The sequence below is a fragment of the Clytia hemisphaerica genome, unplaced genomic scaffold (assembly GCF_902728285.1).
Source record: "Clytia hemisphaerica strain Z4C2 unplaced genomic scaffold, Clytia hemisphaerica genome assembly, whole genome shotgun sequence".
Lineage (NCBI taxonomy): Eukaryota > Metazoa > Cnidaria > Hydrozoa > Leptothecata > Clytiidae > Clytia > Clytia hemisphaerica.
This window is the reverse complement of record NW_027103602.1, coordinates 67,099-81,674: the sequence shown is the minus strand read 5'-3', so window position 1 is coordinate 81,674 and position 14,576 is coordinate 67,099. Positions and strand designations below refer to the sequence as shown.

Below are 14,576 nucleotides of genomic sequence, written 5' to 3'. Positions count from 1 at the left end.
GAAACACTTAGGGGTAGAAAATTTGTTGGCATAAAGTGCGAAAACCGACGAATCATTTTAGTGGACGAATATAACTTTTTTCATAGATAAGCTGAGAAAAGTAAATCTTAGAAAGTTTAGGTGAAATTACACATTTTCATCACCGTTCCTACATACATGTTTTTTATAAGCATTACAAAAATCCAAAAACTGGCTCGGAGATGCTTAGATTGAGAGATGGCTAAAAGACGCTTGAAGGATACTTATGATAAGCAAAAATTAAGGGAAATTCCGAAAATCCGTAAAGTCTCAGCCAAAAACAGCCTAGATCGGGAAATGCAGGCTCAATGCTTAGCATATACTATATTTTGCCATATCTGAGCCTAGCTATGATTATGAGTGCAATGCTTATAAATACAGTATCTCTTTCGAAGTTAAAATTTGCCAAATAATTAACCTTGATCTACAATCATGGTCGTAATATTTGAGAAATATAAAGGGAAATCCGCTACGAAATCTTATAACCACAAACGATTTGGAAGCGCTCTAAATTAGGTCGGAAGGGTAGAGTTTAAATTCTGAGTTTTAACGCTAGACTTAAGATCTAAGGAAAAAAAGTTCAAAAATGGTCCAATAGGGCTCAGAATATAGCCTGAAAGTCAATAAACCCCTCCCGAATTGAATTACTCGAATAAATTTATAAATTAGCCCAAAAGCGACTTTCTCGCCCGAACTCCAAATTTCGAAAACCGAGGAAATAATTTTCGATAGATTTTGACCATGATTGTACCATGTTTTAGATGCAGGAAATTCAAATAAGGTCCAGTTATCAATCTTTTGTGGTTTCTAGCTGATAAGCAATGTGACATAAATCTCTAACCCTACTAGCGTTGTACGTTTGATATGTACGCTAAATGGTCGTTCTAACAGCGTTATAAACAAGCCGAGTAGTCCTTATCGTGATACTTCGAAAATAATAAAACACCCATGTGTCACAGACCCGCTTAGATTTCATCCCCATTTGAGATCCAATGTTTAAAAATTGCACTCAAAAACCATCCCCACTGGATTTTTTAACCTTGGAACAATAAATTTCTATCCCCATTGAGATTTCAATAGGAATTTTTATCCCCACTGAGGAAAAATATCCCCACTGAGGAAAAAGTTCCACCAGGGCTGTGAGACAGGGGTGTAATAAAGACAACGAATGGATCGGAAGACTATTTCCCCGGGGGACTGTTTCTAAACATGTTTTGTACACTTCTTGCATACACCCTTTCCATTGATTTTCAACAACAAAATACAAAACTTCTTATTTTTTTATCAAATCTTCAAATTCATTACAATTTTCGATTTCACACTTCAATGCCAGTTTCATAAAACGTAACAGCTTCAAATAAAAAAACTTAAAATGGTGTGAAAAAGGTGCTTTATTAAGAGTTTATCCCAGATAAATAACCGAAAAATCTTGTATCATTTTTATGTTGATAGGAATGTAAAGATATGCAATATCAATATTCTGACTGTCTGAATATGACCTTTTTTGCCACACCCACTTTTTGAATCTCAATTATCCTCTTTTCTATCAATCAAATGAAACGAAATGAACTTTTTTTTTTAATATTCGTTTTACCAAAAGCACAAAAATTATCAGAAGGAAACGTTATGGTCCTAAAGTAAATCTAAACAAACATTTAAACCCATTTCTTGTGTCAAAATCATAGCAAAACAACAGCATTTCACACAACGTCATTACCTTCTAACAAGAAAATTTTTTTTTACTGTAAACTCGTATGAGACGATTCAACAAATGGGAGATATTATATTTCGTCATATTACAACAAAAAATGCTGTCAGCAAGTTTTCTTTATAACATGTAAAACTACACCTCCCCATAGCAAATACCCTTGTCAATAACATCAAAAATATTTCTCTCTGAACTCAACTACAAAATATCACCCCACATACCCAATAAAAAATGCAATAATTCAGGTATTTCGCTCTTTAAAAGAGGAAAGAGGAAAACCTTTTAATAAGCGCTGTTTAAACACAAAATGCTTCATATTTGTAACCTAAGAAACGTATATTAAAACATTCTAATACCTTACGACTGAGCTAATAAAATAGAACCACTTATTTTGAGTCGTTTTTGAACAGACATTTCAATAATCGAAAAGCATCAAAACTTATTATTACAAGACTATGTTATTAATTTACAAGTATTCTGTCGACCTTTCTTTTCAACTTTGTGTTGATTCCTTATATACTACTTTAGTAAAATGTCTTTAACTGCAAAAAAAGAGGTTTGTATCATTTTTGTCACTCTAGAAAACAGCTTATTACATAAAGAGTTATTGTTTGTATTTTGTGTCCTGCTATATAAGTAGTTTTGTCTTGCAAGTTTTGAGGTTTTTCGTGCAAGCTGCAAAGATTAAGTAGGCATTAAAAGTGAGGTGAAGTTTGTCGTATTTGATTTGACTAAGTAAAAGAAATCTCTTCATCAAAGACATCTCTGCAGTATCAATCGAAAGTCCTACAAATAGTGTTGGGTTTCATAGAAGTCTAAAGTTCGATCACTTTTCTCTACACAGAAGTTTTCGAGGTGCACTGATGGGAATACATAACTGAGATTTTTTATCAAGATTTGCTGGTAGACTTTGTGATTGACTAAGAGGTAATTTCTTTAATACATATTCATGATATGCACCACTGGAGAGTCTTCTGAGAACTTTTAAATATTTCCACCCAATACATCACTTAAACAATAGAAAAAGTGACGTATTGGGTGGAACAAAAACAGAAAAGCTGCATAATTTCGTGAAGTCATTGCAGTGGTGCCAGTGGTGCATATCATGAATAAGGTAACTTTTTGTCAATTTCAACTCAAGGGAACATGGCATATATTTAGAGAAATTTCAATCATTTAAAATTTTATGGAAAAATATTTTAAAAGTAAAGAAAAACGTATTATCAACAAAAAGGTAGTTATGAAATATACAAAAAAGTTACCACTTATAAAAAAGAAGATCATTTTAAATTTTTTATCAAAATTTGAATGTATATGGATAAAACAGAAATATAGAAATTGTAAGAAATATTTAGCAAAAATATAAGAATTGTAGTACAAAAATAATTTAAGATTATGAAAATAATATGACAGTTAAATACATACAAGACTCATCCCAATTCCCCAACCCCAAATTAGGTCCATAATGATTAGAGTATATAATTTAGGTGCCGAATCAGAATTTTAAAATCACCACGACGATAACTTTGATACGAAAAATATTAACAAAGAAATTTATATTTAACAGAAGGCTTCGGACAAAATATTATTCATACTGTAATAGAAAAGCTCTTTCATAGTTTTCAAAATAAAATAAAAATATCATTTTTTTATTGGAGATTTATTGAACCTTAAAACACATTAAAAATTGTCATGTCTCAACAGAATTTAAACAAAATCCAATTAGTAGTCATTTCGTCGTTGACATGACAGACTTCATCTTTTGATAGTTGAATATTTAACTCAATCCAACGTTCTGAAGTTCATTTGAGTATATCAAAACCATATTCTAAAAACAAAGTCTTTTAAATCGTCTACCTTCTGGAAAAGTCACTTGTCAAGTAGATGGTCAATACGAATAGTTTCGATTTCCAGAATCTAACGTTGCTCATCACCAGAGCTGGATGCTGATGGCTCTGTCTCCTTCATGACCTCATCCAACATTTTACCGAATTCATCTGAATCAATCACATTGTCTTTATTTTCGTCGAATGAGGTAAAGTCATCCTTAATGCCTTCAAACTTCTCTTTGAGATGAGTCGGAACGCGTTTCATGAATTTGCCCCATTCGTCTTGAGAAAGACCTGAAAATAAAAAAAAAGATTAAATATGTTATATTATATGTGCTATCGATGTTGCAAACCGCATTCAATTTCAGTTGATAGCCAGACGCTCCATTTTAGATCTTGCAAAAAATTACAAACACAAAAAAAATGACTCAAGGAAAAAATAAAACCTTAGATTATTCACTCAAAATAAGTTGTGCAAATTTTCAAAATTAGATAATTTTAGGTGCTCCTGGCCCTGGATATAAAAGTGAAAGTTAATTCTTGTTTTATCGAAGGATACAAAAGATAACAAATTGTTAAAATCAGGAGAACAGACACAAATTCTCTAATGAGACAATAAAACCCTTAACCCCAGAGGTTCCTGGCATATCAGCACAGATATTACTAAACTTAAATTACAAATTATAATTCAAGACCCTTAAAACACCCCTGCACACTGATAAAACTTTAAGATATACAATTGAATTATTTTAATACAGCCGCAATATAAAAGTATCACGGAGTCAGATTTAAAACCACAAGTTAACAGATAAGGTGGTATATAGACTGAGAAAAAAATGTTTTTTATTTTATGTTTTAATCAACGGGGGAGGGGAGGGTCGGAACTGAAATCTAACATCATATAAACCCACGAAAAACTTGAAAATCCTTTTAGTATCATAGAGTACTAAAATGGGCTTTTCCAGAAAAAACCGTGCACCCCCTGTTGAGGAGTCCATTTCCATTCCAAGGGGGTATGGTTTGAAATGCAGTGGAATTCCATAGCAGTAGACAAAAATCCGTCAAAAATAAGTGGAATTCTATGGGGCGGGTAATGAATGAAAATCTGTAAAAATTCGGAATTCCAGAGGGGGTATGATCCTAAAATTGCCTGGAATTCCAAGGGGGTAGTTCACAAAAGGTTGGAGCTCCTCAACAGGGGGTGTACGGTTTTTTTCTGGAAAAGTCCAATACCAAAAAGGTCTTTTATTCAGACTACTCATTATTGCTACTTTTGAGAGAAAATGGTTCCGAAGAGACAAATTTTCTGAAATGTTAAGAGTAGGATAGTCACTCTGTCAAAACACCAGGTGGTAGTATGCAAAATGCAAAAAAATCCTCGAAAACTCTTTTTATATTAGTGTAACTAAGCTTCTCAAAAGAAATAGCGTTTTTTCTCACCTTGATCTTGATCCAGCATTTCAATATCAGCAGCAACTTTTTCCAACAATGAACGATCCATAGCTCGCATTTTTTCATTCAATTGTTTGAAAATCATCTCTTGTAATTTCGCGAAACCCTGGAAATGATTAAGAAAAGTACAAAGTTTGAGAAACACTTCTTTTTAAATCTAAAGAGGAAAAGATGTAATATCTAAGATTCATATAAATGAATGAATCGGGTCTTCCACCAATACAATAGAATCTTCAATTCCAAATTATTTCAGGCATTTTCATTTAAAATATCTAGATCGAAATCTTAAGAGTCTATGAAGTTCTTATCTAGGATCCTTTGACTCTCTTACCTTATAAAGAAATTCTAAATATCTTACGTCAAGTTGTTCTTGTAGACCATCTCTGATTCTTGCCAACTTCTCATTTTCTGCTAACAATTTTTGATAGATTTCTCTGAATTTGTCAGCTTGTTCTTTGAGTTCGGTGACAGTATTCGTAAGTTGTTTGTTATTCTCAATGAATATGGTGTTCTGTTCTTGCAAGACCTTGTTGTTTTCTGCAAATTTCTCATTTTCACCAGTGATTCGGTCAACCTGCAACGTGAATTTCAAGAAAGACTTACTACAGGATGTCCCATGAAAAACTTCTATGTGAATCTGGGTCCGTGGAAGACAATGCAATGGTGCATATCATGAATAGGCACTTTACTTTTTCGACCAATTTCTCAGCATGTATTAATGCTATTTATCATTTAATCTTTTACATTATTGGAAAATTTCCAAGAAGAATGAATAAAAAAGATTTTTCAAAATTGAAAAATAAGATCTTTTCTAATGGTTCAAAAATCATCAGACTTTAACCTAATTACCTCTTTCTTAAGATTTTCATTGTTTTCAGCAAATTTGGCATTTTCTGCTGCCATTCTGTCAATTTCAGCTTTCAATCGATTGATCTCATCTGCCAAATTTTGATTATTTTCAGCCAGTTTGTTGTTTTCCTCTCCCATTTTGGAAACTTCTTGGCTCAATTTTTCGTTGTTTGCGGAAAATTTGTTGTTCTCTTCACTCATCTTGTTAACTTCATCCTAAAATTCCAAGAAATTATACAGATAAATTTATTTTTGAAATTTAATTCTTGAAACTTGTAAGTGACGAAATCTCAATCATTTTAGAACAAAATATAACAGTCAGGAACTATTGCAAATTAGGCTATGGCCAAACTAGGATGTTCGCCTAATTAGGCTAGAATTTATATCCTAGTTAGGATATTAATGGCTTAATTTGGATATATGAAATATTCAAACCTAAATATCTTGAGAACAAGTAAAATCCGCGTCAATCTTACTACATGGACTTGTTACTTGTACTAAGAAGAGTATTTAAAGCGAAAAACATTTCTCTTTTTAGAGCGGAGTGAAAAGATGTGATTATCTTATTAAAATTTAGCTTAATTTGGCCATGATAGCCAAATTAAGCCGATTTAAGTTCTACATGCAGCGCGCCATTTTTTGTCTGAAAAATGAAAAATACTTTAGTAGATCATAATATATTGTTGTTATCGTGGGCTTTAAAAGTATAGTTTTTTGGTTTTGCTGATCTTAAAGATATGTTATAAGATATTAAATTTACACTTGATAGATTGATTAAATATTTAAATTGAGGAAGGTCTTTTTTACGTTTTTCTATATATTATAGCTGAGCTTGTTCATAAAATCTAAAAGTGTACAAAACAAGTTTATTATGAAGATAAAAAATAGATAGATAAGACATGTTTCTAAAGCAAAGTTTGGATTGCGTTTGTTTACATTAATCTTGAAATAATTTCGACTGTACTGCTGTATATATGTAAACATAATTTTGCTGAAACAGCATAATATTTAAAAAGTGAATATTTTCTCAGTCCACCCAAATTTTACCCAAAAAACATTTGGAACTCATTCAAATGAATAAGAATTTGACATTTTATGCTAAATATTGACGCAGATTTTGAAATCCAAGTCAAAAATTGGAATTTTGTTCCTTCCAGCCTAATTAGGCTACAATTTCTGGCTTAATTAAGCCATCGTATCCAAGTTAGGCCAGAATCGGCGAACATAGCCTAATTTGCAATAGTTCCTGACTGTATAATATGTCATGTCAGAGCAATTTTTTAAATAGGTAATTTGGAAAATGGAGCCTGTTCCGAGGCATGCACAATTCTGCATTGCACATGGGCCTAAGCCACACTCATATTATATGATGTCTTTAAAATTATTCTAAATGAATTACATCGGGTTCAGATATAAAGTATTAACATTTTTAGGCCATTTTCAAGAATACCTATTTCTAGCAAATTAGCAACCTTATTTATTTCAAATATAACTCCTTACCTTAAGTCCATTAACTTGTGTTTCGAGAGCTTTGTTGTTTTCAGCGAATTTGTTGTTTTCTTCAGTCATCTTGTTGACTTCTCCTTCAAGTTTGTTGACATTTTCCTTCAATTGATTATTGTTTTCTTCAAACTCTTTGTTGAGTTGCTCCATTTTGTCTACTTCTCCTTCCAGGCGTCCGACATTTTCTTCAAGTTTCTTGTTGTTTTCAGCAAATTTGTTATTCTCTTCGGTCATTCGGTTTACTTCAGTTCCAAGGCGGTTCACTTCAGCTTCTAATTTGGCATTGTTTTCCTGGAATTTATTGTTTTCTTCTTCAAGCTTCTTATTGTTTTCTTCAAACTTTTGATTTTCACCTTCTAACTTGTTGACAGAGGATTCAAGTCGGTTGTTATTTTCTTCGAATTTCTTATTTTCTCCTTCTAATTTATTGACAGATGCTTCTAAACGGTTATTGTTTTCCTCAAATTTCTTGTTTTCTTCCTCGAGTTTTTGGTTATTGGCAGAGAAGCGGTCATTTTCTGCACCCATTCTGTTGACTTCTGAGTTGAGACGTGCAATCTCACCTTGACCTTTAGCATTATCAGCCATGCTTTGTTGATTTTGTCCTTCTAGTTGTTTGAGTTGGTTTTGGAGTCTTTCAATTTGTGAAGCTGATGTTTCATATTGTGGAGAGACAATCAAATTTATGGTACCGGAACATCCTCCAAGCATATCTGCACTCTGAAAGAGAAGAGTAAGAGACAGATGCAATATTGAATTATAATATTTTTAAAAGAAGACAATTTACTTAAAGAAGAGCATTTTCTTGATAATTAAACGACCGCAAAATGTTGAGACCAATAGATCTGTCTTCGTACAGCTCTAGTTTAATTTTGTACCTTGCAATAGCTGACAGCAATATTTTTAAAATTCTGATAAAAAATCTTGTAGATTAATATACCTTTGGTGTGTTTTCTCCTGTTTTGCAATCATGAACAGATACGAAAGCATAGCCCATGAAGACATCCTTCTTTATGGTATTCTTATCCCAAATCGAAAGTGTCAAAAAATCATTATTTGGGGTGACGTCAAATTCAAAATCTTCATTCCAATCAGGGTTCAAATTACTTGAGACATGTTTTGTTTTGGCACTCTTCTCACCAATCTCCAACATACAGTAGGGATCACTTGTTTGGAAGGTTTCCTTGTTTTGTAGCTTTCGTCCGTTCAACACTTTAACTTTAAGTTTGCCACCTGAACCCATTATTGCTGGTTGTGCTAGATCAATATCACTGTTTGATTGTTGTTTTGATTTCTTTTTGTAGGATGATCTTGTGAAAGGAGCCTTTATACAAGCCATGATGAAAGGAAAATGAAACAAGACACGAATTAGAACCAGCCAATTAAAACTTTACAATGATTTGTCTGGCAAAAATATATTGCACTCACAGGATAGATGACCTAATTGACCTACTGATCAACATATGAAAAGATGACTAACCTTGATACCTCAACAAGAGAAAAGAAAGAAAAATAACTCACCTCGTCTTTGCTAGAGGAGACTGTATTCTTATCAACTTCTGATACAACTTGTGGTTTAGTGTTGTTATCTTCAGAAGGAATCTGGTTTATTGATTTGTTGGTAGAAGATAAGTTTGATTCAGTTGTTGATGAAGTGGGTGGAGGTCCTTTTGCAATATTCAGCAGAGTCTGTTTTTGCATATCATTCTAAAGGAGCCTGAAAAAGACAATATAAAGTAATGGATTTTTTACCACAATCTTTGTAAAAAAGAATGGCTATAAAAAAGGAAAAGTGTTTCTACAAAGCAGCCTGGCAAACTGAGTAAACAATGAGAAAAATTTGAGCCTTTATTAGTTTTAAATTGTTCTTTAAAAAATCAGTGTTTAACTAAAAGAAATAGAAAGAAATTCTTCATTTGGTGAAAAGTTTTAAACTGAGAAAAGTTTAGAAGATGTATGAATTCATTAGAACCTAAGAGTATTTCTGTTTCCTGCCAACAATGTCAACAATATTGATTGCTATCTAAATTTTTTTCTTCCAAATAATTTGACTCAAAATGATTGAATTTTCATATTTTTACAAAAATCGGTTATTTCTGCAAAAAGTAATCATCCTGAAAACTTAAAAAATCCCAAAATCGGGTGAAATAGAGGATGCCTCGCAAAATTAATCTACATAAAAACTTTTTGATTCTCAATTCCCAAGTTCAAAGATAATTAAAAATTTCACTTGCACAGTAAATGTGTCAGGACAATGACCTAATAAAGACAATAGCTCTAAATTATAGGGAGCAGATGTCCAAAAATTAAAATCAATCAAGTTAAAGTGGAATATCAGTTTTAACTTAAAAAGGTCTTTATTTTTTATCAAATAGCAGGTTTTGATTTAATAACTTTTTGAGTGTCAAAAATCTGTTTCTACACAGCAATCAGGTCGATATGCATTTGAATATGCTTTGTTTCATGTAAAAAGCAGACACATTTTTATCTTTTGACTTGTTTACTTAAAACGTAGTCGTCTAAAAAAACGGCTATTCTTTTTTAGAATCAACCTTACAATCTAGTTTTTATATTTATAAAAACTAGATTGCTGACGTGTGGAAAGGAATGTCGGCGTGACTGATCCTTTTGTTTCGATAATAACATCAAAGCGGAAACTAATTTTCTTCTCGTTTCTTTCTTTCCTTTTTCTTTCTCGTAACTTCACCCTTTCCCTCGTACTCTCCAAGCGTGGTTAGCTCAAGCGGTTAGAGCGTCTGTCTCATAAGCATGGGTTTCCGAGTTCGATCCCGCTGGGTGACAAATTTTCCAATTCTTGATTTTGTTTTTGTGCTCATCACTTTAATTTTGAATCACATTTCATGAGAGTGAAGAAATATTGACGCGTTATGTAATGTTAATTGCTATTAGTAATTACACGTTCAATTCGAATCTACGATCTGTTCCTTCCTAGTGAGGAGTTTAATATCCTTATAACAACCGTATTTTATAAGCATTGAATACTGAAATTCAAATGACGACCACGCAAGAAAGATAAGCAAACGATTGTATCAAGTGTCAAACATTTTGACCCGGAAATCAATTATCATTCTGTCTTTAAAGTATAAAACGATAATGATTCTGAAAGAAGTTATTTGGGGACCGTTCTCTTACAAAGAATCGCTCGCTCACCGCTAGCTGAAAGTGAAAGTGAAAGTAGTGAAAGTAGTGAAAGTGAAACTGAAATTGTCAGTCAGCAAACGCAGGCGCAAATGCCTATACCCGTTCTTCTATATCTCAGCCTTGAATAATCGCTTGTGGTAAGATTGAAGAAAAAAAAAACTTAAAGAAGTTCTTATTAAGTGATGCTATCATAGCTTATCTAAACCTTACACAGAGAGCGGAGGTAATATATACTAGTTACTTGTTTGATTGACCTTCATTATAATAGAAAGAGAATTAAAAGAAGAAATTTGAAGAATTGAAAAATTTGACACCCAGCGGGATCGAACTCGGAAACCCATGCTTTCGAGACAGACGCTCTAACCGCTTGAGCTAACCACGCTTGGAGAGTACGAGGGAAAGCTTGAATTTATTAGAAAGAAAAAGGAAAGAAAGAAACGAGAAGAAAATTAGTTCCCGCTTTGATTTTATTATCGAAACAAAGGGATCAGTCACGCCGACATTCCTTTCCACACGTCAGCAATCTAGTTTTTATAAATATAAAAACTAGATTGTAAGGTTGATTCTAAAAAAGAATAGCCGTTTTTTTAGACGACAGCCCTGTGAATTCAAACAAAATTATATCGGCACGGAAGTGCCGACCAAAACGGGCCGTAGGCCGGCAAAATTTTGCCGACCTAGAGGTCATTTTAGGTCGGCAAAGCCGTCCTAAGCAGCTTGTTTAGGTCGGCAAAGACAATAAATTTCCTACAGTTAGTTTAACTATCCTTAATAATTGTGTTAATAAGTTTTATGTTTTATAAAGAGAATGGAATGAGGCTCGATTATCATGTGTTATCAAATGATAACACAATTAGATTAACATAACAAATAATATTTTTCCTCTTTAGGTCAGCTTTGCCGACCCAAAACAATTCTTTTGTCTGCACGCCGACCTAGAGTGTAAATTACGTCGGCAAATAAAAGCCGACTTCAGCCCAAGTTACGTCGGCTTTCAGGTCGGCATTGCCGAATGCCGACCTGGATTCACAGGGCTGAGACGACTACGTTTTAATGATTCAATCTTAAAAATCTACTCAATCATCTTGCATATCTATTGATTGAAAAGAGAATTTCAATCTTATTTCACTCATTCTAAGAGAGATGAAGATCATGAGTTTTAAGGATTTTTCATTATATAACTCAAGTGTATATAAGTGAATTTTCGCCATGTTAAGTTGTGAAGTAAAATATATTTGAAAAATTGAATAAAAAGCTTTTCGGCTTACGCCATCATCAGTTATCATACAAGTAAAAAGAAAGTAACAAATTTATTGAGAAAAAAAAAAAATTGGAAAAAATGTGAGTAATTAAAAGCAAGTATATATATTTTTGCAGGGTACTAAATTTTTGTGTGAATATACTTAATTTTCTCAGGTAAATTATGGCAGGTCTTAGAATTACCATGATTTTTTAAATCGCATTAGCAGACAGAAAATGACAAAACAAATGACTGAACATGAAGGGTACTATGATCTAGTTTCTAACTTGATATGTAACCTAATGTTTTTTTGTCAATTTTTGCGAAAAACTGCAAAAACTGATTATGTCATAAAAAATAAAAATTGAATTTCTCATGAATTGTTTATCCAATTGTCTTCAAACTTTCAGTATCTCATTCAATTCGACCATTTAATGATGACGTCAGCAGAAATTATTAAAAAGCTAAAAGTCATTTTTTTTGCTTAATCTTTCTAGTACGCACAGGTACGCAAAATCAAATACGCGCAAAAAAATTTCAAAATAGCCCAAAATTTTTTTTACATATTATACTTTACTATTTTTGTAACCATTTTGCTACAATTTTATACTAGTTTTGCATGTAATGCATTGTGTTTCAAGCAAAATCAGTCTTTTTTTTCTTGTTTTAACCCTTTTTTCAATATCTAATTTAGCTAATCACAACATTATTAAAATTATATATTCATTTATGATGCAGAAGATATTCAAAGATTTACCTTAACACATGGTCAGAGCTTGTTTTCTCCACTATTTGAACTTAGATTACAAATAACTATGAAATGTAATTTCCTCAGAAGGTGTGAATCCCTAACTGACCATAGGTGTAAGGTAAATTATCATTAGAATATTGGGGATCTAAATATATTCTGTATATACTTTTAACAATAAAAATGGTCTGGTCTGCAATTCTTCAAAGTGTGAGAGGAAGGAAGACAAGATTGCGACTCACTAAACCAGTGTACTATTCTAAACCCTTGTGGTGGTCTTTCAGCTTCAGTCATATCTCGCTACTTCGCTATCTCACTACTTCTTCTTGCAGCCAATTTTAGCTTTAGTTGTTTTCATTTTATTAGGTATTTTTAATAACTTTTTATTTTCAATATCATGATAATGTACGTTAGCGTATTATGTGATCACTTAATAAAACTAGAATTAGAACTAGAACAGAAGTAGGTTTTATTTCTCACTTTTTACAAAAATGACTACAGTATATAGCTAAAGTTACGGAGTCAATTTAAACCCGATTTCTTTAAATGACTGTTAAAGGTTCTAATATTGTATATACTTTCACAAATTAAAATATTAGACTTCAAATATTTGGGTAATAAAGGGGCTAGCGAATTTGCTACCCTGCTTCTTAGACCAACCCCTTTAATGATGGAGTTTTTAATAGTCTTTTAAGCAACAGTCTATTGAATAACAAATTACTCCAGATACATTACTTTCCCTAAGCTAGTACAAACGGGATAAATTATCTTGTTCCTAGGTTGCTGTGTTGTAAAGAAAACAATAAGATGACATTTTCATTAAAACCTTCCCACTTAACATATATTCATAGACCTTTTGCAAGACACAATGTCATGTTGATAATAGTTGTTTGGGAGAACGATCTTTTGAATAACTAATTACTCCAGTGGAAATGTTTTAATGAAAATGTCATCTTATTGTTTTCTTCACAACTTTCTTTTTTGAGAGCATTTTGGAATTTTATCTCTCGATTTGAAATATAACTCATATAACTCAATTCATCTAGCACCATCAAACTTCCTTATTCGCCTTCTCGCTTTTCCCTTTCTTTAAGTAATAATAAATCTACATTCCTTTTTATAAATCAATTGTTTCAACATTTCTTTATATATAGGGATATCAAACTAGTTAAAGTTAACAAAGTTGTAAAAGCATATTTGCTTTTCACTGGACCCTATAAAATACTTATAGCTATCATTTTTTTCCATTTTGTTTTGATTTGGTAGCTATAATGTCTATATGTAACTGATTTGACTTTCCTCTTCAAATAAGAGAAATATGATATGAAACACACCTACATTTATATGCAAAACACATCCGTCTATGACCTTGACAATGATAATAATGACAAAACGAATTTGATCACTTTAGATTATCTGACGATCTGACGTGTGGTTTTGTTTATATTACATCTCATCGAGGAAGACCATGAATTTTAATTTTTTCTTTCCAATTATGCAACAAGAGAAATGTATTTTTAATTGAATTCCTTTTTGGCTTGGAAGGCAATACCAATCAAAGTCATCAAATCAATTTACTCAGTTTAGAAATCAACTGCTTACCCTTTTGCTTTTTTCTTGACGAGAGGAAACTTTTAGAGGTGGTGTTCTTTCACTTTCGATTTTATACGGAAATTGCAGCTTTATTGACCACGTGGTGTTAAGCTTTCAACGCATGGATGATTTTCGCGCCAAATTTAGGCGGTAAACGGGTGGATGGGCGGTTTATAAAATTTAATCAGATTTTGTAATTTTGCTTTTTATTTCGTTTTCAACCTGAATATCCTATAGTTTAGAAAAAATCCTACTTTCAAGATGCATAGCAAAGAATAAGATCACTGTGTCTTTTTGCCATTTTTGCACTTTTTGCATGCATGCAGAAGCAATTTTTTATTTTAGCTGATTCAGCAGTTTTAGCGCTTATACCAGTACCGGCTATCTTTTGAATTTTCCCACCATGTTTGCTTAAAATTTTTTTTTATTTTTGTAAAGTATACGTTATTTTTCAAATGTAGCATTAGCCTATTA

General features: G+C 32.3%; 1 protein-coding gene across 3 annotated transcripts; it reads right to left on the bottom strand.

Moving 5' to 3' along the window:
- Positions 1 to 2,901: 2,901 nt before the first annotated feature.
- Positions 2,902 to 14,169, bottom strand: LOC136802036 (flagellar attachment zone protein 1-like). Of its 3 annotated transcripts, none has more exons than XM_067058737.1 (8): positions 14,112 to 14,169; positions 8,881 to 9,076; positions 8,300 to 8,683; positions 7,357 to 8,079; positions 5,857 to 6,072; positions 5,366 to 5,581; positions 4,996 to 5,113; positions 2,902 to 3,849 (listed from the first exon to the last, which is right to left on the bottom strand). In XM_067058737.1, exons 2-8 carry the CDS (start codon positions 9,058 to 9,060, stop codon positions 3,644 to 3,646), a joined length of 2,043 nt encoding a protein of 680 aa, XP_066914838.1. In that variant the 5' UTR covers positions 9,061 to 9,076; positions 14,112 to 14,169; the 3' UTR covers positions 2,902 to 3,643. The 3 variants fall into 3 exon arrangements, with proteins under 3 accessions (XP_066914838.1, XP_066914839.1, XP_066914840.1); XM_067058738.1 differs by lacking the exon at positions 14,112 to 14,169 and adding an exon at positions 13,848 to 14,105; XM_067058739.1 differs by lacking the exon at positions 14,112 to 14,169 and adding an exon at positions 13,844 to 13,924.
- Positions 14,170 to 14,576: the final 407 nt, after the last annotated feature.

Excerpts from the sequence above, each read along its gene's own strand:
- LOC136802036 (XM_067058737.1), bottom strand. The coding sequence starts at position 9,060 with ATGCAAAAACAGACTCTGCTGAATATTGCAAAAGGACCTCCACCCACT. Across the intron at positions 8,080-8,299 it reads CAGGAGAAAACACACCAAAG|AGTGCAGATATGCTTGGAGG; the intron begins GTATATTAATCT and ends CTTCTCTTTCAG. Across the intron at positions 3,850-4,995 it reads AATGCTGGATCAAGATCAAG|GTCTTTCTCAAGACGAATGG; the intron begins GTGAGAAAAAAC and ends TTTTATTTTCAG.